At 55.0% G+C, this 25,871-nt stretch overlaps 4 protein-coding genes across 6 annotated transcripts in view; 3 read left to right on the top strand and 1 right to left on the bottom strand.

The window, feature by feature from the left end:
- LOC120394448 (C-type lectin domain family 2 member B-like) overlaps positions 1–25,871 on the bottom strand; it is a 1,239,960-nt gene that overhangs the window by 76,930 nt on the left and 1,137,159 nt on the right. The gene's annotated exons all lie outside the window — the stretch shown is intronic.
- The window catches only part of LOC120394454 (C-type lectin domain family 2 member D-like), a 100,080-nt gene continuing 79,219 nt past the window's right edge, over positions 5,011–25,871 (top strand). The window contains exons 1-4 of the mRNA XM_039518691.1: positions 5,011–5,118; positions 6,706–6,957; positions 7,651–7,755; positions 12,418–12,605. Coding sequence (XP_039374625.1) covers positions 6,867–6,957; positions 7,651–7,755; positions 12,418–12,605 — 384 coding nt within the window. The 5' untranslated portion in view covers positions 5,011–5,118; positions 6,706–6,866. The remainder of the gene's footprint in view (positions 5,119–6,705; positions 6,958–7,650; positions 7,756–12,417; positions 12,606–25,871) is intronic.
- LOC120394465 (C-type lectin domain family 2 member D-like) lies at positions 13,658–16,380 on the top strand. Its single transcript, XM_039518703.1, has 2 exons — positions 13,658–13,891; positions 16,001–16,380. Exons 1-2 carry the CDS (start codon positions 13,788–13,790, stop codon positions 16,152–16,154), a joined length of 258 nt encoding a protein of 85 aa, XP_039374637.1. The 5' UTR covers positions 13,658–13,787; the 3' UTR covers positions 16,155–16,380.
- LOC120394464 (protein S100-A16-like) lies at positions 22,549–24,159 on the top strand. The gene is made up of 3 exons (XM_039518702.1): positions 22,549–22,644; positions 23,314–23,479; positions 24,019–24,159. Coding segments are annotated over exons 1-3 (309 nt in total). The 5' UTR covers positions 22,549–22,642.

Below are 25,871 nucleotides of genomic sequence, written 5' to 3'. Positions count from 1 at the left end.
CAGATGCAGACCTGCCTGGCTGTGCCTCCACAGCACAGGGAGGGGGAGCCACCGGTGAGCAAGCCCTGGTCATCATCATCATCACAGGCCCAGTAATTCATGTGCCAGTCATACATTTTAACATTTTTAGAAGGTCTCTTTCTGTAAGTCTATAATATATAACTAAACTATTGTTGTATGTAAAGTAAATAAGGTTTTTCAAATGTTTAAGAAGCTTCATTTAAAATTAAATACAATGCAGAGCCCCTGGGACCGGTGGCCAGGACCCAGGCAGTGTGAGTGCCACTGAAAATCAACTCACGTGCCGCCTTCGGCACCCATGCTATAGGTTGCTTACCCCTGACCTAAACTAAAGATCCCTGGAGTGCCCAAAAATCCTGTGGGGTTTGCTCATCAAGTGGGTTATTAGTGGAATGGTTGTGGCGTGAAAGTGGGTTAAGTGCTGAATCTGGGGGCATATGAGAGTGGCAGCTTAAAAAGTTCTGTTTAGCCCAGCCTGCTGATTTCAAGGGCATATGAGGGTAACAGATTAAAATTGCTGTTCAATCCAGCCTGCTGAGTGCAGGGACATTTAAGGGGTCAGCTTGTGAGTGCTGATTACCTGGTCCTCTCAGATGTGCTCTGTTAGTGTGTGTGTGTGCGCGCGTGTGCACACACTCATCTGATTTGGGGGCTGGAAGAACCCAGCCTTGGGGAGCCTAGACCCTGCAGGGTAGCTCCACTGGGAGGAAACTGGCAGAAGGGAGAAGTAGAGCTCTGTATAAGAACACAAGCAGCACATTAATAGAATTATTGACACCCCCGGCCCCTAAATGAGCGTACCCCAAAGTAATGGGCAAATCTGGTAACAAGTGGAATATTTTCCCTCCACCACAGGAAGCTGAAGCAGCTCTGAACCACTCCACCTGGGAGCAGGTCCTTCCTGTGCCGCTCCCTCTGCAGTCACTCAGGCTCACTGACTGCAATTCAGGGCCTCAGGACAGAACAGTCAATGGGCCCTGTATAACACGGGCCTCCTGACATTTGACTCATCCACCCCCCCCCCCCCCCCGAGCTTCTTGTCCCCTGACCACCCACTCCAGAGACCTCCCCCACCCTAAGAGCCCCCCCAGGACCTTCCTTGCCCCCTGTCCCCTGACTGCCATGACCCCTATTCACCCCCCGCCCCCTGACAGACCCCAGGACTCCCATGCCTGATCCAACCCCCTCTGCTCCCTGACTGCTCCCTCCAGAGACCCCGCCCCTAACCACCCCTGGGATCCCACCCCCCTATCCCTTACCATGAGGCTCCTAGCATAGAGCCAGACACACTGCCCCGTGGGAGCAGGCAGCCCGGCCCCTCAGAATGCTGCGTGCACGGCGGCATGGCTCCAGATGAGCAGGGAGCATGTCTGCCTCCCCGCGGAGCCAAACACCGCCCTGCAGGAGCACGCAACCCTGGCCCCCAGAGTGCTGTGTACGCGGTGGCATGGCTCCAGGTGAGGGGGGAAGGCGGGGAAGGGGCTGGCAGCTTGCTGCATTTGGCTGGGTGCTCCGGCCCGGGAGCATGGACCCCGCAGCTTGCCGTGCCAGGAGCACACCCCGTGCGCACACCTGTGGATGGGGATACTGGTGCTGCTAGCAATGCAGACAGAGGTGAAGGGAAGATTTTTGGCTGTAACAACCACATAGCACAGGAATGGGCAAACTTTTTGGCCCGAGGGCCACATCGAGGTTCCGAAACTGTATGGAGGGCCAGGTAGGGAAGGCGCTGCCTCCCCAAACAGCCTGGCCCCTGCCCCCTCCCACTTCCCACCCCCTGACTGCCCTCCTCAGAACCCTGACCCATCCAACCCCCTCGCTCCTTGTCCCCTGACTGCCCTGACCCCTAGCTACATCCCCATGACTCCCACACCTATCCAACCCCCCTGTTCCCTCTCCTGACCCCCTGAATCTCTGCCCCATCCAACCACCCCCTGCTCCCTGTCCCCTGACTGCCCCCCTGGGACCTCCTGCCCCTTATCCAACACCCTCCCTCCCCCCCGCTCCCATACCATGCTGCTCAGAGCCACAGGACTGGCAGCCGTGCTGCCTGGCAGGACCTCCACCTCGGACACTAGGAAAGTCCTTGTCCCCACTCCCAGACTCCGTACAGAGCAGGCTCAGGAGTGGGGGGAGAGAACACAGGAGGGAGAGATTGAGGTGAGGAGTGGAGAAGAAGGAGGGAGAATTGAGAAAACCAGAGGATGAAAAAGGGGGAGCAGGAGAAATGCAGGAAGAGGATGGAGGAGAGAAAGAATCAGGGTAGAAGGAGGGACTGGAGAAGGAAAGAGAGAGAAGAGGGGGAGGGAGAAGAAGAAAAACCAAAAGAATCAGGGACGGAAGGTGGGAGCAGCCCCCAGCAACTGTGACAAAGAAAATCCAGAGCTGGGAGTGACCCCCTCAGTCACGGCCCCTGGAATCTGTGCACCTCTGAGAGGTGAAACACTGATGGGAGACTGGGGGGCAGATTGCACCCCTCAGCCTGGCCTCCCTCCATGCACCATGTAACCTAAACCAGCTCCCCACATCAGCCTGGAATCAGGGAGTTGTTACCCAGGTGGGATGTGTTAGCAGGAGGGAGATATGAGCTCTGTGATGTGTTTATATCATTTTAACACCTACCACAGAATGACTGTGTGACGGGTTGGATCACAGAAACCCCCCTGGGAGCTGCCACCTGATGTGCCAAGACTACTTCTACCCCTGCTTTCCCTGCCAGCCTGGGACTCCAGCACCCTGTCTTGCTGAGCCAGACACTCCCGTCTGCTCCAACACAGACCCAGGGTCTGATCCACATGCCCCCAAAGCTGCAGGTTTAATTGAAAGCAAGTTACAGACGTGTTCCTGTCTTTAACACTCAGAAGCTCAACTCCCAATGGGATCCAAACCCTAAATAAACCCGTTTTACTCTGTATAAAGCTTATGCAGGGTAAACTCATAGATTGTTCACCCTCTATAACACGGAGAGACATGCACAGCTGTTTGCCCCTCCCCAGATATTAATACATAGTCTGGGTTAATTAATAAGTAAAAAGGGATTTTATTGAATCCAGAATATAGGATTGAAGTGGTTCCAAGCAGTAACAGACAGAACAAAGTGAATTACCAAGCAAAATAAAATAAAACACGCAAGTGTAGGTCCAGTACAGTAATACAACTGAATACAGATAAAAACCTCAACAGTTCCAGTAAGCTTTGTTTTACAGACTAGCCTCCTTCTAGTCTGGGTCCAGCAATCGCTCATACCCCAGTGGTTACTGTCCTTTGTTCCAGTTTCTTTCAGGTATCTTTAGGGGTGGAGAGGCTATCTCTTTAGCCAGCTGAAGACAAAATGCAGGAGTCTCCCATGGGCTTGAATAGAATCTCCTTTGTGGGTGGAGACCCCCACTTCTCTCCTATGCAAAGTCCAGCTCCAAGATGGAGTTCTGGAGTCACCCGGGCAACTCACATGTACATGCAGGACTCAACAGTTTTTACCAGCCAAGCCACATTCCTGGGAAAGCTCAGATGTGGATTGGCATCTTCAAGTTCACTGTTGGCTTAGGTGGTGCTTGATTGGGCACTTAACTTTGCAAATTCCTTTCTAAAGAAGCTGACCAAATGCCTTACTAAGGGTTGCAGCTGCTGCAGGCTGCAGTGAAAACACAACACACAGCAGCAGCTGGCCTTGGCGCGCCCCAGTGCCCAGTGTAAGCCCCAAGCCCCAGCGCTGCGCCCCCAGCGCTGCTGTCCGCCACCCCACAGGGGCTGGGACGGGACAGCGCTGGGGATTTTCTCCCCAGCGCTGGGGCTGACTACACTTAGCTTCAAAGCGCGCGCCAGCGCTGCGGCGCAACGCGGCTTGAAAGTTTAAGTGTAGCCATAGGGTAAGGTTATTTAAAATCAAGCCAGTACACAGCCAATATTCATAACTTCAAATACAAAAATGATACATGCATACAAATAGGATGAATAGATTCAGTAGATCATAACCTTTACAGAGATATGTTATATGACATATGTCGCATAAAACATATTCCAGTTATGTCATATATACATTCATAAATATATTTCCATAAAGTCTTATGGGAGGCACTGTCACAGACTGCAGCCGCCGCAGGACCGGGGAAGGGCGGCGCAGCGCACTGCTGCTTGGGGCAGCGTGATTTCTAGAGCCGCCCCTGACCCCAGGACCAGTGAGATGGGGGCAGGGCCGACTCTAGACCCCAGCGCGCCAAGCGCGCGCGTGGGGCAGCATTTTGCCAGCAGGGCGGCAGGCGGCTCCGGCGGACCTTCTGCAGTCATGCCTGCGGGAGGTCCACCGGAGCCACGGGACCAGTGGCCCCTCCACAGGCAAGTCTGCAAGAGGTCCCCTGGAGCCGTGGGACCAGCGCCCGGCAGCGTGCCCCCTGCGGCGTGCCACCCTGCTTGGGGCTGCCGGATTCCTAGAGCTGCCCCTGGATGGGGGGCAAGGCACCCCAGAGTGACTGCACCCTGGGATAAATGCAGGTCGGGGGGGGCTATGCTCCCTGTAATGACTGTGCTGTGGGATCATGGCACATGTGTGTGGGACTGTGCACCTCCACTGACTGTACTCCAGAAACAGTGCAAGGGGGGGCCGTGCTGCACCCCACAGTGTGCCCCAAGGTCACTGTGTAACAAGACTGGTGCTTCTGAAATGTTGACATGCGCACTGGAGCACAGGCTCTGACCAGGGCAGTTGCTTCAAATTTCAGCCTGGATAGCACAGTGCAATGTGTGTGTGACTGATCTGTCTGCAATAACCACTGAGAGAGAGAGAGAGAGCTCTTGGCTCGCTGCCTGTCAGGATTTGGCGAAGCAGAACTCGCTTAGCAGAGAGACATTGCACACTGAGATCTGCTGCTAAATATGAGTCGGAATGTCCTTAAAGACACGTTCGGAATGGAATGTAAACAGAAGTTCTATTTACATTCCATGCCGACGGCGCAGAGAACCGCCCACCAGCTGGGGCGAAGTATAAAAGCCCGGCACAGGGGTTGGAGCGGAGCCAGTAACGCGCAGTGTTGGGAACAGCAGAAGCTCGTGGCCGCCGGTGAAGGCTCCGATCCCCGTGATACGAGTCCGCGGGACGCTCGGGTAAGAGGTGCCGGTACGAGGCCACCCCGGGCCGGAGGGACTGAAGGACCGAGCGGGGTGGAGAGTCCTGCAGTCCCGGGAAGCCGCCGTTAGACATGTCCTGGTGAAGGGGCGCGGTGCCTGGGGGCAGCCGGATTCCCCCCGTATGTCGGGGTGACTGGGCAGTGAGAGACCCCCCCCGTCCTGCCCCTTCTCTGAGGCCCCACCCTTGCTGCCTCTATTCCCCCTTCCTCCATCACTTGCTCATTTTCACCAGGCTGGGACAGTGGGGAGGGCTCTGGCTGTGGGTGCAGGCTCTGGGGTGGGGCTGTGACTGAGGGGTTTGGGTGCAGGGGGGGCGAGGGGTTCAGAATGTTGGAGGTGGCTCCAGGCTGGGGCAGGGGCACAGGAGGGGGTTTGGGGTGCAGGCTACAGGTGGAGCTGACCTCAGGTGGCTCCCTGGGAAGTGGAGACGTGTCCCTCTGGCCATGGGTGGCAAGTTTGTAGAAATGTTGGTGGTGCCCAGAACCTGCCCCCCAACTCTGCCCCCACCTGCCTAAGGCTCTGGGAGGGGGCTGGGGGGGGAGGTCTGGGGTGCAGATCCTGGGCTGGGGATTAGGGTGCAGGAGGGGTGCAGGGTGCAGGCTTTGGGATGGAGTTTGGGTGCAGGCTCTGGGGTGGGGGTGTAGGAAGGGGTGAGGGGTGCAGGCTCTGGGAGGGAGTTTGGGGATAGGAGGGAGTGCAGGGATGAGGGCTGAGGATGAGGGATTCATGATGTGGGAGGGCTGAGGACTGGGGCTGAGGATTAGGGTGCGGGGGAGATGAGGGCTCTGGCTGGGGCGGAAGGGCAGGGTAAGCCTGCCCTGCCAGGTGAGGGTCAGGCACTAGGACCCTGGGGCAGCAGACAGCAGTTCTGCCGGGAGCTGCTCTACTCTGGCAGGAGAAGCAGGCAGGGGAGAGGTGCCCGCTGCTTTCTGTCAGGCAGGGATGCGGAGGGGCAGGGTGGGGGTGGAGACCCATGGGGGCTGGGGCCCGATCCAGGCAGGGCCAGGGGAGAGACCCAGCTTCAAATATTGCTGGAGCAGGGCCCCCAGCCCTGAATATTCCTGGTGCTCAAGCACCACAAACATATATAACCTGCTGCCTATGCCTCTGGCTCCTAGGGGCAGCCAGGGAGGCTCTGTGCACTGCCCCTGTCTGCAGGTGCTGCCCCCACTGCTCCCACTGGCTGTGGTTCCTGGTCAATGTGAGCTGTGGGGTTGATGCTCACGCTGCAGGTAGGGGCAGTGTGCGGAGCCCCCTGGCTGCCCCTTCGCCTAGGAGCCAGAGGAACATCTTGCTGTGGAGCTGGCTGCTGTGGCTAATTGGACTTCTGGTTGAAAACCAGGTGCCTGGCAACCATATCTCTTCTCCCCCCCTCCCCCGCCTTCCTGATGGGTGGGGCCTGTAGCAGATCAGGTCTCTAAAGCCCTTTGGGGTGTAGGGGCCGATGGGGCCAAGGGGGTTTAATCATCATGGCACCACCTCTAGCAGGGAGTTGGGCTGCTGGGCAGGGAATGAGAAACCATAAATCACCCTGCTAGGTCTGTCTTGCTTGGTCTGTTTCAGCTTCCACATTGGCTGGAGAGTCCAGAGCAGGAGCCAGGGTCAGGATCCCTGCCCCAGCTCAGCTTCACTGCTGCCACTGAATTGGACCCAGTCAGACAGAGGAGCTGATTCCAGTCCAGCGCCTGCAGCAGCATCTGTAGCCTGAGTGTCGCTGAGAGACAATGGGGCCAGCACCTGGGGCTGCTGAGAGCAAAGAGCTGCTGCAGGAGAGTGATAATAGTGATGGACACCAGGAGACTGTCGGGGAGCCAGGTAATGGGGCGTCACTGCCCGTGACCAGGCTGGAGAGAGACCCTGAGGCTGCCCCACATGGTGCCATGTTCTCAGTGGCAGCAGCCAGTGCCCAGCAACCCCCATCTGTGGGCAGCAGGGACTGGGTCTCCCCCAGGGGCTCTCAGGGCACCAATCCCGGCTCACAGCTGCTGCCTGGTGCACACAGCGGTGGCCGTGGGGCTGGGCAGGGGCCTTTTGGGCTGGGTGTGTCAGACCCCCTGTGACAGCCCTGGCCCAGCTCTGCCTGGTTCGTTCTCCCCCCTTCTGCTGTGTGTGGCCAGTGTGAGACCCCAGTGTGCGGGGACAGGTGCACTCAGCAGTGTGGGCCCAGCCAGCGCTCAGCAGGGGGCACGGCGCGGGGGTGGGGATGGTGGTGGTGGGGGGCAGCTTGAGCTCCTGCCACCAGAACAAGTGGGTCTTTATCTCTGTGCCCCTGAGCTCACCAGGCCCCGTGACAGCCTGGCTGGGGGTGCCCAGGGAGGGCTCTGGGCTGAGGGGAAGGAGGGACTGTTCTGCCAGCCCCAGCCTGCCTGACCCTCCGGGCTCCTCTCCCAGAGCGTCTGACGGGAGGAGCCATCGACAGAACGGGGCATGTTCTAGGGCAGCTCCAGCCCTGGTGCTGTCGGTGAGACGTGTCCTCGCGGCCCGGCCTGACGGGTCTTTGTGTTTCAGAACCTCGTTGTAACTGCAGGACACACAAAGCACGTACCATCATCGTAGCTGTCGTCCTCACATCCGTGTTCTTGGTTCTGATCGCTGTCATCGCTCATCTGGCAGGTGAATTTCCAATGCCCTTCCCCCCCCCCACTCTGTCTTTGCCTCTCTGGAGCTACCGTAGTCAGTCTCTCCTCATGGCCTGTCTAGCTTCAGCAGCTGGGCCAGAGGATTCCTGGAGGATGTTCCTTGCAGACCCTTCTCCCGCTCCCTCCCAGAGACCCACATGTGAGGCCTCTCTGTGCGTTGGGATGAGCGGATTCAAGTTAGCTCCCACCTTCCTGGGGGTGGTTATGGGGACAAGATTCAGAGCAACAATGAGCCCTTTGCCTGCAGCATGTCACCCTGAGATACCAGCCTGGCCTTCCTGCATTGCCGGGTCATGCCCAGGGCCAGGCTGAAATGAGCCGCAGAATTCAGTGTCGACACCTCCATTATTGCAGCATTGAAACTCACCCCTTGAGGACTGTGGCAGTGAAGGGTCCCTTAGCTCCAGGGCCGGCTTTAGCAAGTGCGGGGCCCAATTCGAACCGTTTCAACGGGGCCCCGGCAGGGATGACTATATTTAAAAAAAAAAATGTAAAAAACACATGGGGCTTGTACTCACCGGGCGGTGCTCCGAGTCTTCGGTGGCGGGTCCTTCACTTGCTCCAGGTCTTTGGCGGCGGGTCCTTCAGTGCCACTGAAGTGCCGCTGAAGACCCAGAGCAAGCGACGGACCCGTCGCCGAAGACCCGGAGCGCTGCCAGATGAGTAAAAATTTAAAAGGTGCCTCTAGCCAGGGAAGAGATTCTCACTGGGCCCGGGGCCCTCTTAGGTGCGGGGCCCGATTCGGGGGAATTGGCCTAAAGCCGGCCCTGCTTAGCTCCATTCACTCCCCCGGTTTGCACAGACAGTGCATGTTAGTGCAGAGGGCGGCTGTTCGTGGTGAATGTGAACCCTGCTGTATCTGCCCAGTAGCCTGGGGAAGAGGATGTTGTGACATGCTCCCAGCAGGGGATTTCTCTCTTTCCCTGGGATTGGATCACTGGACCCCAGGAGGGTTTAGCGCTGGCAGAGGGGGTTGAATCCAGGTCAGTCTGCATTAGGAATCCTCTGTGCTGATGTAATGTCAGTGGAGGTGAATTGGTACAAACTGCTAATGTAGACAAGCTGGTGCAGCTCACAGCAGTAAGTTGCCGCATGGCTCGCTCTGGTTCCAGTGCATCTACACCAGGGGTGTGCACTGGTGTAACTATCTCACCCAGAGTGCACTGGTGCAAACTGCCCTGCTATTGGTAGGCCCTACTCCCAGCTCCCTGCTGTAACGACAGGCTGTTGGAATGGGCAGCATTGGCTCACACAGTGCAAGGGAGCACCTGTGAGTTTGGGGTTGTGCACTTACAGGTGCAGGGAGCACCCCAGAACCAGTAGCATTTTGCAATGGGGACACCGGGCGAAGGTGGCACCAGTTAGAGGCCCCAGAACTGAAAGCTCCTTGCTGTATTTAAAGGGGCCTAGTAGGCCTGGCAGCCCCTCCCCTGGGGGGCCTACACAGTCACATATCCAGCACTCTGCAGAGGCTGTGAAGTTTGAAATTGTGCTGCTCTCAGCTGCAGCTACTCCCTAAAATGAGTGATACAAATTATACACTGAAGAGATGCCATAAAATGTCTTATGCATGGACTGCTCTGCTCCATTCCATGCACCAGAGTGCATGGCTCTGCACCATTATCTGTAGGGAAATACATGCCTTGTGCACATGCTGCTTGTTCTTAGATCACAAAGGCTTCAGCTCCTAATGTTCTCCCAAATTTAGAGCCAGGGTGAGTGAGGTAATAAGTTTTACTGGACTGCCATGGGGGTCCACTCACCACAGAGGGTACCTCCTGCTGGTCACTCTGGGGATCGGCTCCTTCCAGGTGCTGGGCCTCCTACTGTTACTCACACCTTCTTGTCAACTGTTTGACATGAGCCGCCCTGATTACCACGACAAAGGTGACTTTTTGTCCTGTTAATAGCCCACTTTCATTGAATTGTCTCTACCACCCCCCACTTGATAAGGCAACTCCCATCTTCTCATGTACTGTTATATAGATCTTCCTACTGTATTTTCCATTCCATGCATCTGATGAAGTGGATTATAGCCCATGAAAGCTTATGCCCAAATGAATTTGTTAGTCTCTAAGGTGCCACTAGTACGCCTCGTTGTTTTTGTTCCTCCTTTGGTGGTCTCTCCACCCGTTGCTCTCTCTCTCTCCAGGAGCTCCAGCTCTCTTTGTGACCAGGCAATCTGTTCTCCACTGCCTGCCCAGTGCCACTTCCCCAGTGGCTGGTAGGGAACCTGGGCCTGCTTTGTACTCCAGGTTCCAGTTCAGGGACCCTAGACAAGCTCTGCACTAATCTGCTTATCACTGGACCTGGCCTTGCCTTGCCTATATAGATTCTCCCCCCCAGTCTGTGGTCACCTCTCAGGAAATGTCCTTGCAGCCCCTTTCTGCTCTCAGTTCCTCTGCTTTATACAGGCCTCTCCTCTTCCCATCTGGCTGTGCCTCATCTAATCAATCCCTGCTTCCTGGCTCTTCCTCCAGGTGCAGCCTGGACAGTTAATTGGCCCATTTAGCCAATTTAACCCCTCCCAACCTTGTGTGGGGCAGACACCCCATCACGTGGACCAACTTCTGCTGGTGCAAGGGATAAGCTTTTGGGCTACACAGATGCTCTTCTTCGGGTCTTGCAAAGGTTCTCAGGGAGTCAGAAGGTGGAACAGATTGTTTAGAATAAATAATTAATGTGCATTCTGAGGGACCATTCAAGGTGGAGTGGCTCATTAACACCTCTGCAGACATAAAACAAAACAAGGGGGCTAGTGGGTCACAGATTATTATAATTAGCCATAAATCCAGTGTCTCAGTCCAGGATTCTTAGTGTCTAGCAAAGTTATGACTTTAAGCTTCCAGGCTTGTCTTTTGAAGGTGTTGGGCAGGTTTCCTTTGAGGATGAGTACTGAGGTCAGATATCAAGTGATTACTTTGTAACAAGTATCAGAGGGGTAGCCGTGTTAGTCTGGATCTGTAAAAGCAGCAAAGAATCCTGTGGCACCTTATTGACTAACAGACATTTTGGAGCATGAGCTTTCGTGGGTGAATACCCATTTCGTCGGATGCAAGTACATTCACCCATGAAAGCTCATGCTCCAAAATGTCTGTTAGTCAATAAGGTGCCACAGGATTCTTTGCTGCTTTTGTAACAAGTGTTCAACCATGAGTGATAGTGGGGTTTTTTGTTTGTTATAATTTTTCTGTGTGAGTTCATTCAAGAGTGTCATGATTGTCTGGTTTCACCCACATAGTTGTTGGGGCATTTGATGCATTGGCTGAGGTTATCCCAGATGTTGTATAGGCATGTGTGGGATCCATGGATCTTGAAAGGTGTGTTGTGTTGATAATCGTAGTGGTGGAGCTATTGACTGCAGGTTTTGCATCTGTTGTCCTGGCGGAGTCTAGTGTCGCTTTGAGTGGTTGTCCTGATCTGTGGGGAACTTGCTTCTGATGATAAGGTTGGAGGGTTTGAAGGCCAGAAGAGGGGGGTTTAGGAAAGATCTTTCAGGCTGTGGTCCCCCCGGAGTATGTGTTGTAACTGTTTAATGATACCGCACATGGGTTCCAGTGTGCAGTGATAACTCAGGGTGTGCGGTTGGGGGGGTGTCTTTACTTTTGTGTTGAAGCAGGTTGTCTTGGGGTATTTGGGTTAGCAGCTCTTACCATAGTGACCCTAACAACTCTGACTCTGGCTACTCATCCACTGCACTGGCCTCTCACAGGTCTCCTTCATGGTTTACATGGGTGACCCTGCTGCTGCGCTCTTGGGGCATTGAAAGGGCTCCAGTGAGGGTTTCCAACGAGTTTCCTTCTTGCAGTGCTATGTGGGAGAAGAAATGGCTCTAGGTAAGAGATGAATCAAGTTAAAACGTTCCTGGTCCGTCAGTGTCACAGGCCCTCTCCTATTGCTTGAGGTCTGATGCCTCCTAGTGGCCATTTTGTGTCCGACTGAAATTACTTCAAATCCCTCAGCTATTCACCTGCCTTTTATTCCTCTGAACGTGCGACTGTTGGCCTTGTGCCTGGGATGAAATGCTGTGAGCTGTGTGACACCCCTAGGCTGGGTGTGTCCCTTCCTGCCAGGCAAACATAACCTGGCAAACATCTCCATCGCCCTGCGTCTGGCTGTGCTGGACGGGCCCGGGCAGCGGGTGTTCAGTCTGGTGAAGGGAAGGGAGTTTGTTCCCATCTTCATCTCAACCTGCCTCTCCTGGGGAGCCGAGCGCAGAGCAGGGGGAGGGGAGAAGCAGCCCAGGCCCCAGGCTAGCAGGATTCTTTGGGGTAACACACCTGCCAAATCATTTTGAATTTGATCTCTTATCTATTAATTATTGCCCCCCACCCTGATATCTGTCCCCTCCCTCTGCAGCTCCCTGCCCACCCCCTGCTCTAACACTGAGCTTGGGCCCAGCTCTGTGCTGGGTTTCATGGCATGAGCTCTTGAATAGGAACCCAAGAGAGTGAGGCCAGGGTCAGATAATGCCCCTCTGGGGCTGGATTCCCAGTGTCCTCCTGGCTCCCTCCCAGCACCTGCCAGGGTTGGAGGTGTCTCAGAAGCCTGGGGCTCAGGGGTTCATCTCCCCGTGTTCTCCTCATGGCCGGGCGGCAGGTCCCACTCACACCACATGTTACTGTCTCATTCTCAGTGCTGAGACCTAAGCTTCAGTCAACTGATCTGGGGCCCCCTGCTGTGCCCTGCTGCCCGGACGGCTGGGTCGGGTACCGAGGGAAATGCTACTATTTCTCCGAGACTGAAGGGAACTGGACCTACAGCCGGAGCAACTGCTCCTCCCTCGGTGCCTCCCTGGCTGGGATCGACAGTGAGCAGGACCTGGTGAGAGACTCTAATTGCGATACACTGGCCTTGGCACAGCACCAGCTGCAGTAGGACCTGGGGGTGAGGAGCAGCTCTGAGCCCTCTTGTGCTGGGAGGATGGAGTGAATGAACAACCAGCAGCTGAATCCCAGCCCTGGCTAGACCCAGGGCTCCCCTACGGTCTCACCCAAACACTAGAAATCACCCACTCTCAGCTGCCCCCACCCTTCTGTAGGAGACAACCCCTCTCTAGGGCTGGGCTGCCTGGAGTGGGATGGAGAACACAGCCAGTGCTCCTGCTTTGGGGGTGGGAAAGGAGCAGCCAGCTGAGGATTGGGGGGGGGGGGTGGCTCCTCTCTCACTGGCTGAGGATGTAGAGCAGTGACTCAACCTTTCCAGACCACTGTACCCCTTTCAGGAGGCTGATATATCTTGTGTACCCCCAGTTTCATCTCACTTAAACTACTTGCTTACAAATACAGCCACTATTACTGACAAACTGCTGCCTTTCTCACTTCTACCATATAATTATAAAATTAATTGGAATAGAAATATTGAAAATACTTCTCAGTGTACAGTACATAGAGCAGTATAAACAAGTCAGTGTCTGTATGAAATGTTAGTTTGAACTGACTTCACTACTGCTTTTCCTGTAGCTTGTTGTAAAACTAGGCAAATCTCTAGATGAGTTGATGTGCCCCTGGAAGACCCCTGCGTACCCCCAGGGGTACACGTACCTCTGGTCGAACCACTGATGTAGAGGGTCTTCTCACACTTCCCCTTCTTGGCTGAGGATGGGGATTTGGGGGCCTCCTCTCAGCATTGACCACTCCCTTTTCAGATTGACCCCTCCCCTCCCTTGACTCCCTCCCTCCTCTTATCTTGCTGTGGTGAGCTGTGGCTGCTCTGTGAGAAGAGACGTCTCTGCAGAGAGCTCAGACCCAGCAGCTGCCCCCAGGCCAGGGGAACTTGGGGTGCGGGTGACTGGGAGCACAGGGGCGGGGCTGCTGTGTGTGGTGGGAGGGTTAATACTGCCTGGAGACCTTGTGCTTTGCACGAGAGAGGGGGAAATCCAGCGTCCTTCTGAAAATAAATTGAGCCCCTTCAATGTGTGACTGGGATTCTCTGCAGCACAGAGCCCTGGGGGGAGGGGGCACCAGAGCTGGGACTGATCTATAATGTTCCTCGGCTTTCTTTAAGATGTTCCTGCTGCGCTATAAGGGTGTCCATGACCACTGGATTGGCCTCCAGAAGGAGCAGGGGCAGCCCTGGAAATGGACCAATGGCACCGAATTCAACCTCCTGTAAGTCTCTCATCCCTGTTTACTAATTCCCTGGGCTTGGGGTTTCTGGTATCTGAGCTGTTTAAATTCAGGTGGATCCACCATTCAGTGCTACTGAAACAACCAGACACGACCTGGTCCAGTCACGTCCTGCGTGTATCAGAGACTGATGGGAGCCAGCGTGTCCCAGAACTCTTGGCTCCACCCCGCAGCGCGGTGCTGGGCCGGAGACAGAGCCCGCCACAGCCAGAGGTGCCCTTGCAGCGCGCTGGGATTTCAGCTGGGACACTTGCTGTCCTTCCCCTGCCCTCTTCAGCAAGGTCCCTGGGGTGTCTGACACCACCCCCACCCCTGGGAAAAGGAGGGAGCCGGAGGATTGCAGCCAGCAGGTTTGAGTGACTTGGTCGGTGAGGCCTCTGAATCTGCAACAAGGCACTAATGTTAAAATTTGCGATCAAATGGTCTGTCACAAAACAAATAGGGACCCAGGAGTTGATGCAGGTATGTATTCCCCAAACTGTCACAGGCCACTGCCATTCAGGTGCCCAGTATAAATCTAGGAACCTAACTCTATATGCCCAGAGAGCCCTGACCAAGGTCCAGGCACTATAGTGCATGTTTGGGGCCTCAGATCCTGGAGTCATGTGATTGCAGTACAGTCACATAGACAAAAGTCTCTGTTCCTTGTGGTTGCTGGGAAATGTGACCTGAGTGTAACCAACATAGCAGCACCTGCCTGAGTCTGCAGAGAGCCTGAGCCAATAGCTCAGAAGGGGGAACTGCTCCATGCATCTCAATGGGATGTTAACTCTGAAACTTGCTGCCCTGAGGGGTTCCCCGAAGCCCATCCCAGGACTCTTCATGGGGAGTCCTCGCTGCTGCCACCTCCTCAAGGCTTGACTGAGATAATGTCAATGGGGGATCCCACCCAGAGTCCTCTGCTCAGGTGGGAGGGTGTTCCCTTCCCTGGGATGGACCCAACCCACCTGGAGACAGACTGGGGGAGGGGGAGACCCTAGTCTGCTCAGAGTGGCGCTGGCCCCCCTGGCAGATGACTGGTGTATGTGACCTGTCACTAGCTGGGATGGGAACGTGGGGAGCCCCATGTGGGGGGTTTGCCTTGATCCTGCCCTTCACCCAGGGCCAAAGTGCTGCCTCCAGCGCTAACGTGAGGCACTGCAAGAGCTGATGTCATCTCACAACACTGCTGTGTTTGTGCTGCAGTCCCTGTGCTGCTGCCACTTCGGTGCAGTCTGTCCTGAGAGGCCTCTGCCTTGACGGGATGATGGAAACTGTCCAGGGAGCCCCCATCTGGCTCTTTCACCTGGTGGTTACAGCTGCTCCCTGCCGTGCAGACGCCTCTGGAGTCTCTGCCCCGGGGCAGCCTGGCTGGGTTGTGCTGGGGAGTCTGGACCTGCAGGGGCCCGTCCTAACCCAGGCTGGGCGGGAGTGAGCCGAGAGTGGGATCAAAATATCCACCCATCTTCATGGCGACCAGTCCATCTTCTTAGACCCGCCTGTGCAGTTGGGAGAATCCTGAATAGTCAGGCCAATATTTTTTTTCTCCATCAAATAGTAACTTTCCCAAAAAGTGCATTTTGGGGGCAATGTAACTGTTTGCAAATCCAGCAAATAGTTTTGGCTGGGGGGAGAAAATGAAGTTAAAAAAATAACAGTGAAATCTAAACATTTTGACTTTTTGTTTTGAACTGATGTTTTGTTTTTGAAATTTCTTTAAAAAAAAAAACCCAAAAAACAAAAGTTGAAAAACACCCAAAATTGAAATGAAAAACTTGGTTTTGGGTTAAATGAAACGTGTCGGTTGATGCAACACGATTTTTTTTCTGTTTCATTTTGTTTTCAGGCGTCTTTTGAGCTGAAATGAAGAGTTTTCATTTCAGTGAGGGGGCGGGAGGGGGAAACAAATCAGTTTTGGTTTGAACCAAACTATATTTCTGTTTGGCCCCTGAGCTGAACAATGAACGATTTGCTCCGCTTTGCTCCTGAGGGGCTGTGAGAGGAGCTGCTGCGCACTCAGGCCTGCACTGAGGAGAACGGCTCCCCTGGTTGTGACTGGTGTGAAATGCTCAGGCTCCACCTGACTGCAGCTCTCCGGCTTCTGTGTTGTAGGTTTCGGATAAGAGGAGGCAGTGACTGCGCGTATCTGAATGACAAGAAAGGGGTCAGCAGCTCACGGTGCTACATGGAAAGACGGTGGATCTGTAGCAAACCTGAGGTGTATGTGATGGGGAAAGGAACGCACTGGAAGGGAGCTCCAAAATAAGCCTCCTAGAAATAACAAGGAGTGCGGTGGCACCTTAAAGACTAACAGATAAGCTATCGTGGGTATAAAACCCCACTTCAGATGCACAGAAATGACATGGATACAACTCTCACCTACTTGAATGAGCCATGTCCCCGTTCGTCAGAATACCATATATTTAAATACTTTGGATGTTTTCTACATTTTCAAATATATTGATTTCAATTACAACATAGAATAAAAGAAAAGTGAGCACTGTACACTTTGTATTTTTATTACAAATATTTGCACTGTAAAAATAAAAGAAATAGTATTTTCAGTTGCACTACAGTACTTGTATTAGTGACTCTCTTTACCATGAAAGTTGAACTTACAAGTGTAGATTTATGTACAAAAGAAACCTGCATCCAAAACTAAACCAATGTAAAACTTTAGAGCCTACAAGTCCACTCCATCCTATTCCTTGTTCAGCCACTTGCTCAGACAAACAAGTTTGTTTACATTTGCAGGAGATAATGCTCCCACTTCTTGCTCAGTGTCACCTGAAAGTGAGAACAGGTATTCACATGGCACTGTTAATTTTTTTGAGTTAATCATGTGAGTTAACCATGATTAATTGACAGCCCTAATAATTAGTATTACAGTATTGGTGGGAGCCTCCAGTCATGGAGTGGGGCCCCTTTGTGTTAAGTGCTGTGCATACACATAGGAAGCTCCTACCGAAAGAGCTCCCACTCAGAACATGGTGAGAACCAGGTGGAGATAAAGAGGAGAAGGCTGACAAGGAAAGAGTAAAATAACTGTTTTGGTAGCGTCAGAGGCACTCTCAGCATTGATCTTGCACCTACCAGACTGATGAAAGGAAAGACGACAGGAGTGCTGGGGATGTACAGCACATCACTGCTACACCTAGAGTGTTAGAAGGTGCCCCATCAACTTACAAATCACCCTGCTGGCTGAACATTGCTCTCCTGCTGTAGTTATGAGCAGAATTGATTGAAAATTTTCTAGCCACTTTACTTGACAAAAAATTGCCTTTCTTCCAGAATGAAAATCACAGCAGAAAACTTCTTAGTTGAAATTTTCCAGTTTTTGGTTGAAATAAAAATAACCCTGGAAATAAAAATTTCCCACACATTTAGCTTCCTTTTCACTGCCCATGTTACCAACTCTCACATTTTTATCACAAGTCTCATGATTTTTGGTGTTTTTCCTTTAAGCCCCAGCTCCTGGAGTCAGGTGATTTTAAACAAACCAAGATTCTCATTTAAAAAAGGGTTGGGGAGAAAAGTTTGAAAATGTGACTTTAGTGCGACCTAGATGCCCAGAAACCAGAAAGTAACCAAAAAACCCCAAAGTGTTTTTCTAAAACTCTCATGATTTTTGAGGGCCTTATGCATGGTTTTTGAACAGCAGGGGATGGCACTGCTGGAGCGGTGTAAATAAAGGGGCCTTGGTGCGAATGAGAATCTGGCCTATTGTATTTCAAGCTGACAGTGTCCCTTTAGCATGGTGACTGTGTTTTCCGTTACAGTGAGTCCTACAACCTCTTCCAGAGAGAGTGACTCCTGGTTCTGGGACAGTAGGAGCCAGGGTTACCTGCCAAGCTGCTGTGGTGGGGTTCAAGTGAGAATGGAAATTCTCCAGGCAGGAGCTGCATTCACTGTTACTGATGATTCTGGTACCATTATTCTCCAATGTATTCAGAGTTCCTCTGGTCTGTCCTGCACACAAGATGTGCATCTGGGAAATTTCAAAACAGCATCACAGTCACTTCTAAGGTAACTAATTAGGGATTAAAAACCAGCTGATGGAGGGTGTAAAATCATCAAGTGTCCATCACAGCTAAACTAGGGGCAGAGAAACTTATTCACCAACTCTGAGGGCCAGTTAATGGGGGGCCTCCTTCCCCCTTCTGAGCACCTGCTGGGAAATCAAACCAGAGCCGCACTTGGCCAATGGAGGACAAAGAGGGCTACACGGTATTAAACCTCCGGCCGAAGCAGAGACAACCAGGCCGCCCTCCGGGAGCTGGGCCCCAAGGTAAGTGACTGAGCATCCTCCCAGGGCATCTACTTTCACAGTTACAGGGGGTGACTGGGGCTTCAAAGAGACCCAAGGGAGCTGAAATTTACTGGGACCTGTGCGTCCAACTCCACTGGACGGCTCTGACAGTCCCAGCCTGGGTCTTTGATCAAATGGTCCCATCTGGCCTTAAAACCTATGGACCAGCCCCTGTGTGTTGCTGTCACCTGCATCCCTGCAGAACCAGGGCAGGTGCAGGGTTTGTCACCGCTGCTCTTCCCGGGTTGTTAAAATGGGACAGGCTGGGGGGGTCCTGCTTAGATCCTGGGCAGAGGGGAGCAGGGGCCCAGCAGAGGGTGCAAACACCTGCGCCAGAGCAATGACCAGGCAGGGAAAGGTTTTCTTTTCAATGAAGCAGGAGCCAGAGGTGTCCACTCGGTGGCACCAGAGCCCCAGAGATGGGAGCGACTGCCTCTGAGGAAGGCTTGTTTAAAGAGACCCCCCCGGCCAGGCCAGGCCAGGGGCTCAGCAGAGAGACCCCAGGCAGTGCCAGGGGTTCGTGACTCAGCTGTAACCAGAGACAGAGGGAAGTTTGAACACTGTCTCCTCTATAAATAGTTTATGACCCAAGCACTGAGCCAGAGAAGATGGGAGGGGGAGCAAATATGAGTAGGACAGAGGTGGGGGGATGGGACACATGGAGCTGGGGGGGCCAGGGAGGGCTGGGAACACCCCTGCCAGAGCGATGATGGGAGCCATCAAAGCCGCATCTCGGCGTCTCCATGCGGCAGGAATCCCAGATTTGCAGCTAGGCCGAGAACCTGGAAGAGATGAAGCCGCGAGTGCACCTGGGGCTGCTGCAGAGGCTGGGGGACTGGAGCCCAAAGCTACAGCCCGGAGCACGTGGTTAAATGGCTCCTGTTATTAAAGGAAAAATCGGGCCAGTGTTTTCTCCGTTGTTGGTGTCATTAGGCATAAATCTAGGTAACTAGGTAACTCGGGAGGGTGGAAGACCACAAGTGTCAATGAAGCCTTTCTGCACTAGGCCTGAATGAACCAAAGTTATTCCATGTCTAACCAAAGCCCGTACATGTTTGAACTTTAATTGACCTAACAGGCCAGCAACAGAGAATGGAATGTGTAACAGCTAGTTATCAGTTGCAACACCTGTACCAGAAGGTAATAATGAGTCCTGCTATAATGAGGCCTGCTTGCTCCTGGCTAAGGGGCAAAATAACAGATCAAAGAAAGTAAGACAAGATAACGGTTCAAAAAAGAGTTACTAACGAGCTAGATTGATTGCCGCCAAGTATGACTTAACTGCTTAATGTGATTACACTTATTGCACAGTGTAACTACTACAAGGGGGGAAGAGGGGGAGTGGGGGGGAATAGAAAAGGCTTAGCTAAAGTTATGTATAAAAAGAGAAAAGCTGCCTGTAGCTGTGTGCTTGATTTGAGACGTGTCTGTCTCCTAGCATCCCGCTTTGAGATCTCAAATAAACTTTGTCTGCTTCTCCACCTTGGTGTGTTTATTGGAGCGAAGCACACCGGGCAACGAACCCCGCTGTTGCCCCCCTCGGGCCCTCTGGGCCGGCAACACTGTCGCTCCTGCTCTGACTCTCCTGGAGCCCCTAACCCAAGTGTGCCCGGGCAAGTGGTGCTCCACTGAGAAAGTGTCTGACTCCCCCTGCAGCATCTGCCCCTTTCCTGGGGGACCAGACTCTGCCAGGGACTCAGCCCACAAGCCCACCAGCCAGCCTTAGTCTACCCCCCCTGCTGCTCCGCCCTCTGGCTCCATCTTCCCTGCCCAACCCCCCCTGATGCTCCGCCCTCTGGCTCCATCTTCCCAGCCCAACTCCTTGGTCAAGAACCTCCTGCTCCCTGCAGCCCCTGCCACAGCTGCCCCCTCTCAGGCCCCAGGAGCGGCCGCACGACGTTCAGGGGCTGGACTGAGGAGCCCATTGTTAAATATTTGTTCCCCATGTAGGTACTGACAGTCTGAGATCAACTCTCTCCTTCACCTTCTCTTTGGGTACGTCTATACTACCCGCCCGGGTCGGCGGGTAGCGATTGACTTCTCGGAGTTCAATATATTGCGTCTCATCTAGACGCGATATATCGAACTCCGAACCCGCTCCCGTCGACTCCGGAACTCCACCACCGCGAACGGCAGTGGCGGAGTCGACGGGGGAGCCGCGGACTTCGATCCCGCGCCGTCAGGACGGGTAAGTAGTTCGAACTAAGGTAGTTCGAGTTCAGCTACGCGAAATTCGCGTAGCTGAACTTGCGTACCTTAGTTCGAACCTCCCCCCCGCAGTGTAGACCAGGCCATAGTTAAGCTAAGTAGTTTGAGCTCCCGGAGTCTATCACTGTATGGCAGGTTTTCCAATCCTTTAATCCTTCTCGTGGCTCTTCCCCGAGCCCTCTGCAATTTATCAACATCCTTCTGGCAGGCACCAGGATAGAATCCCAGCCGCGGTCGCAGCAGGGCGGAATCCAGAGGTAAAATAACCTCCTGGTTCCTATTCGAGATCCCGTTTATACATCCCAGGGGCACATTAGCTCGTCTGCTCACAGCATCGCACTGGGAGCTCATGTCCAGCTCATTATCTGCCACCATTATCTGTCGCTGCTTCCCAGGATAAAGTCCCCCGTCCTGTCAGCATGGCCTACGGTCTTTATTCAAGGGTGTCTGAGCCCCTGTCGTTTTTTCAGTGTGGACACAGTTCAAGTCACAGACCGGAGTCAGAAGGTCTGTGTGGTGCGGTATGGACCGGCTAGCATGGCTGTGAGACCCAGAGCCAGCAGTTGTCAGCCCAGGTTCACACTGCAAGCACAGACTTGGAAACACCATGTCCACAAGGCCGGGGCCCACAGACCAGATCTGGGTTTATAATGCAATGGGGACACTCAAGGCCGGGTCCTACAGACCAGATCTGGGTTTACAATGCAGTGTGGATGCTCCAGTCTGGATCCCACAGACCCGGGTTTACAATGCAGTGTAGACAAACCCCAGAGGCTCTGTTGTGATTAAGGAGTCCCTCTGGCTACGCGTGTGTCCCAGTAGGCTTCCCTCCTTTCCTGAGCAATGTTCCTGCTGTCACCGATCACGGACCCTGCTGGGAGGGGAGGGTTCGGATCAGCCCCCCCCGTCCCCTTGCTTTAGCTGCGTCAGAGCAGGCCCCTGTGTCGGTGCCCAGACTCCTCCCCGGCAGCCCAGTCCCCATCACCCTGCCACCTGCCACTCCGGGACCAGCTGTCTCGTCCCAGATGAGGCACCGTCCCAGAAATAGCCCCCGGTGCCCTGCCCCACACCCGGCCTCTGTGTGCAGCCCGCTCGGATCTCGGGCTTTCCCGGACCCTGGGAGCAGCAGCCCCCACCCAGGTGAGTGAGCATCCTGCTCGGCTTTAAATGTTCCAGCCCAACTGGGCCCCCAGACACCAGGACCCCGGGCAGTTTGCTGACAGTGGGAAGCGCCAGAGCCTATTTCCCAGGCCTTTGAGCACTGCCAGCGTCTAGCCCAGACCCTGGCCCAGAGAGACCTGTCAGCGGCCGCAGGCTCGTGGGGCTGTTCGACTGCAGTGCAGCCGCTCCGGCTCACTCTGGATCCTGGGGTCTGAGCCCCTCCCCCTGCTGCACCCCACGGCCCAAGCTGGAGTCATCAGCCACGGCCCAGCCCCCAGGGTTTTACTGCGGCAGAGACGTCCTCGTAATCTCTGCGTGACCACGGCTGGTTTCTGGCCTGGAGAACACGACCCTGCTTCACATGCCACCAGAGACAGGCTGGGGGCCCAGAGTTGGGATCTCCCCAGACACAAACCCTTCCAGCCTTTCCACGGATCGCGGGGCACAGGGCAGCTCTTTGGACGCAGGCTGGGGGCAGGGCTGGAAGGGTGGCTTTGATGCACCTTGTCTAGCCAGCCCATTCACCTGCATTGGGGCGCAAACGGGATTTGAAGGGGGCTCCAGCCCTTGGGCTCTCGTAACTTGCCAGGCAAGAGGATGCCCATCTGGTTCCGTCTAACCAGCGACCAATCCCCTCCCATTGAAATTCAGCCCCCCTGCGCTTTTCTTTCCCGTCTAGGGTGACCAGATGTCCTGATTTTATAGGGACAGTCCTGATATTTGGGGCTTTATCTTATATAGGTGCCTATTACCCCCCACCTCCATCTTGATTTTTCACATTTGCTGTCTGGTCACCCTATTCCCGTCCCATCCCGGCCCTGAGTCCGTAGCAGGGGAGAGCTCTTTGCTGAGCCGTGGTCATGGTGCTCACTCACTGCGATTCTGGTCTCTCCAGCAACCCAGGAGCACTTTCCCCGGTGGGCCCATGGGGCAGAGTCTGCAGCCAGAGCCGTCCGGGGAGAGGAGCGGTAAGAGACGCGTCGCTAATGAACCTGACCATTCTGGGCCCTGGTTCTGCATGGAGCCTTCACTACATCAGCCAATAATAACGGCCCAAGTCCTAGTGTCTCTCTTCAATGTAATGCATTATTTTCTCTGCACACTCCCCTTATACCCCAAGTCTGTCAGACTCACCCAGAACCCACCAACTGCCGCCATTAGAGAAACAGCTAAGTGACCCAGCTGAGATCAGGGCCCCGTTGTGCCGTGCGCTGCACAGACACACAGGGAGAGACAGTCCCTGCCCCAGTTGAGATCAGGGCCCCGTTGTGCCGTGCGCTGCACAGACACACAGTGAGAGACAGTCCCTGCCCCAGCTGAGATCAGGGCCCTGCTGTGCCGGGCGCTGCACAGACACACAGGGAGAGAGTCACTGCCCCAAGGAGTTTACTATCTAACTAGACAAGGGCAGGTCTGTTTTCCCTGTTTTACAGCTCGGTGAATGAGGCCTAAGGAGATGGAGGTTCAGATGTGGAGCTGGGCGGGAAAATGTCAAGACAACGTGTGTTCACAGGTCGACGTTAGAGCACTTCGAGTCACTGACCTTTAATCACAAAGTGACGCTCAACCATCACCATAGCAGAGCTGGGCCCCATCTATCTAACCCCCCACCACACACCCCTCATCCATCCCTGCCCCAGACTGCAGCAGGTCTGGTGGCACCAGCAGCAGGTACTCCCCAGCCTTCCTAGCTGAGGTCTCTGGGGCTGGTGGGCCCACACTGACACCATCTGCCTTTGCTTTGGAGGTGGAAGGAAGCTGAGACGGCCGGGGAGGGGTCTGAGCTGGAACACGGCCTCTGTGTGATTGTGGACAGCTTCTACAGATACGCCAAGGGCCCGCCTGGAGCGAAGGCGCTGGACCAGGCGGCTTTCCAGAACCTGCTCAGCAACGAGTTGAGCCATCAGCTCACGGTGAGGCCCGGCTACTGGTACCCCAAGGCAACCAGAGCCATCAACCACTGACTGCTAGCAAAGGGGATCTGCCGATACCTCTCAGCCCTTCCCTCCAGCCTCCTGCTATCCCAGTCCTGGGGCTCCCCCCGGCTCTGCCTGTGCCCCTCAATCCCGACCTGCAGCCCCTGCTAACCCAGAACTTGGCTCCCCCACCACCAGAACTCCCTCGGAGCCGATCAATCCCGACCCACAGCCCCCTGCTAACCCAGAACTTGGCTCCCCTCCCTACAGCTCTGCCAATGCCACTAAATCCTGACCCACTGACACCTGCTACGCCAGCTCTGGCTCCCCACAGCCCTCACAGCTCTGCCAATGGGCTTCGAGCTTGTATCTCACCTCTCCTTTATACACACGTCTGTGTGTGGGTGAGCCCTGCTAGGCCGATCCCCTCCAGCAGGGGGTGGTATTGCATCCATCCCAGCAGTAGAGCCTGTTACTGATCCACATGCCAGACGCTGCCCCGAGCGCTGACTCCCTGTTTCTTTGGTGTGTTTTAGAACACGGAGGTCGAGGCGGCCGTGATGCGCACGTTTGAGAAGTTAGATGCCAACAAAGATCAGAAAATCTCCTTCGACGAGTACTGGCAACTCATCGCATGGATTTGCCAAGTGATCCGGCGCCGCAATTATAACGAGTAGTGACTGGAGGGGTTGTGTCGGGTGGGGAAACCGAGGCACCTGCCGCGTCCGGAAAGGCCTCCAAATCCTTTGCCTTAAAGACTCAAAGCAAACCTGCACCTCCTCCACTCTTGGAAACCCAGTGACCTTAATCTGCCTGCTGGGATCCCTCCACCCCCAACCCTGTTCTGCACGTCTCATGCTGCCCCCGTTCCCCCACCACCACCACCAGGATCCCACCCTGATCACACCACGGCCTTTACTCTCCATGCTGCCCAACTCCCCCACTGCTGGGAGTCACCCCATACACCCCGAATCCACTCTGGCCTGTGCTCCCCATATCACCCCCTATCCTGCTACCCTGCTGCCAGGATCCCTCACAAACGCCCCCATCCAGACCTGGCATGGGACGCCCACCCCACCCATCTCTCCAGCTGCTGGGCTCCCACACCGATCCCTGCCCCGTCGCTGGGATCTCTCCCCCAACCCCTATGGGCTCCCCTCCCTTCGCCACCCACTGTCACTCGGTAACATGGCTTGAATAAAGAGTCTGCTCTGAGCTCCGGCTGCGTCTCTGTTCTTACTGCAGCCTGGATAGGACGGGTCAGTTCTGGTGCGTGGACGCGCAGTACAGCCCAGAGCCAGCAGAGGGCAGTGGGGCGCTCCCAGGCTGGGCACATCATTGTCACACTGCAGGCGGGACTCGACAGGCCAAGTTCTGGGACCTTCTCAGCCGCCCTGGCATCCCCCTGTCCTCCGCCCCGGCATCCTTCCCTGCTCCGCCCCGGCATCCTTCCCTGCTCCGCCCCGGCATCCTCCCCTGCTCCGCCCTGGCATCCCCCTGTCCTCCGCCCCGGCATCCTCTGGGTCCCAGCAGCGGGGCCAGGGCTGGCATGGTCTGGCCATGCTGTTATACGATGGGGCACGGGGCAGATTGGTGCAGCAGACAGAGGTAAAGGGCGTGGGCTGAACCTGGAGCTCCTGCTCACATGAGTCAGAGCGGGAGAGGCTGCGTCTACACCAGAAGCACTTGCCTGGTGCATCGTACCAGCAAAGCGCCCCTAGGGTGCACGCCACTCAGACTGTCACCGCTGGCGTGGTCGAGAGAGCCTGGCGCACAGGGCCTGGGGTAAGACCCGTGGCCGTGCTGTGACCCAAAGCCAGGCCCTGTGTCAAAGCGGATGCCTCCAAGTTCAGTGTCCGATACAGGCACTTGGCAGCAGTATCGCTGGTGCTGCTAAAACGCAGGCGCCCCATAGCGATACCAGGCGCTGGGTGTTCATGGGCTCATGCTCCAGAGGCTGGGCCAGGCCCAGCCCAGCACAAAGCCGGGCAGAAGCACAATCCTGGCAGCTGGTACAGGAGCACACGACCCCGAGGAAAGCGGAGGCCAGGGTGATGGATGGGGCTGCTTTGGTCGAGCCCACGGGTACAAGGTGCAGGGGAGTAACTAACCGCGTCACGCGGGTCCTGCTGCACCACTTGTTTGGATCTGGGTACAAAAGCGATTCAGAGGAGGGGGATCTTTGTCTGGCTTAGGGGGCAGTGGAAAGTCCCGCCGCTCACTGAGCTGGGCCATTGTCACGGGCAGACACGCCTCAGTGCACCTATACATGTACAGGGCACTAGTACCGTGCTTGGTCGGCAATTAACCTGGCCGAGCGCCTTCGTCACTGAACTGAGCGTGTGGTCGCTCGGGGCAGATCGATGGAGGTCTGCTGAGCCAGCTGTCT

This window comes from Mauremys reevesii, unplaced genomic scaffold, assembly GCF_016161935.1.
Source record: "Mauremys reevesii isolate NIE-2019 unplaced genomic scaffold, ASM1616193v1 Contig6, whole genome shotgun sequence".
NCBI classification, from domain to species: Eukaryota; Metazoa; Chordata; order Testudines; family Geoemydidae; genus Mauremys; species Mauremys reevesii.
Note: the sequence above shows the minus strand (reverse complement) of the source record. Positions and strands in the feature narration are given on the sequence as shown.

Coding starts and splice junctions, on each gene's coding strand:
- LOC120394465 (XM_039518703.1), top strand. CDS start 13,788: ATGTTCCTGCTGCGCTATAAGGGTGTCCATGACCACTGGATTGGCCTC. Junction 13,892..16,000: donor GGCACCGAATTCAACCTCCT/GTAAGTCTCTCA, acceptor TCTGTGTTGTAG/GTTTCGGATAAGAGGAGGCA.
- LOC120394464 (XM_039518702.1), top strand. Junction 23,480..24,018: donor AGTTGAGCCATCAGCTCACG/GTGAGGCCCGGC, acceptor GGTGTGTTTTAG/AACACGGAGGTCGAGGCGGC.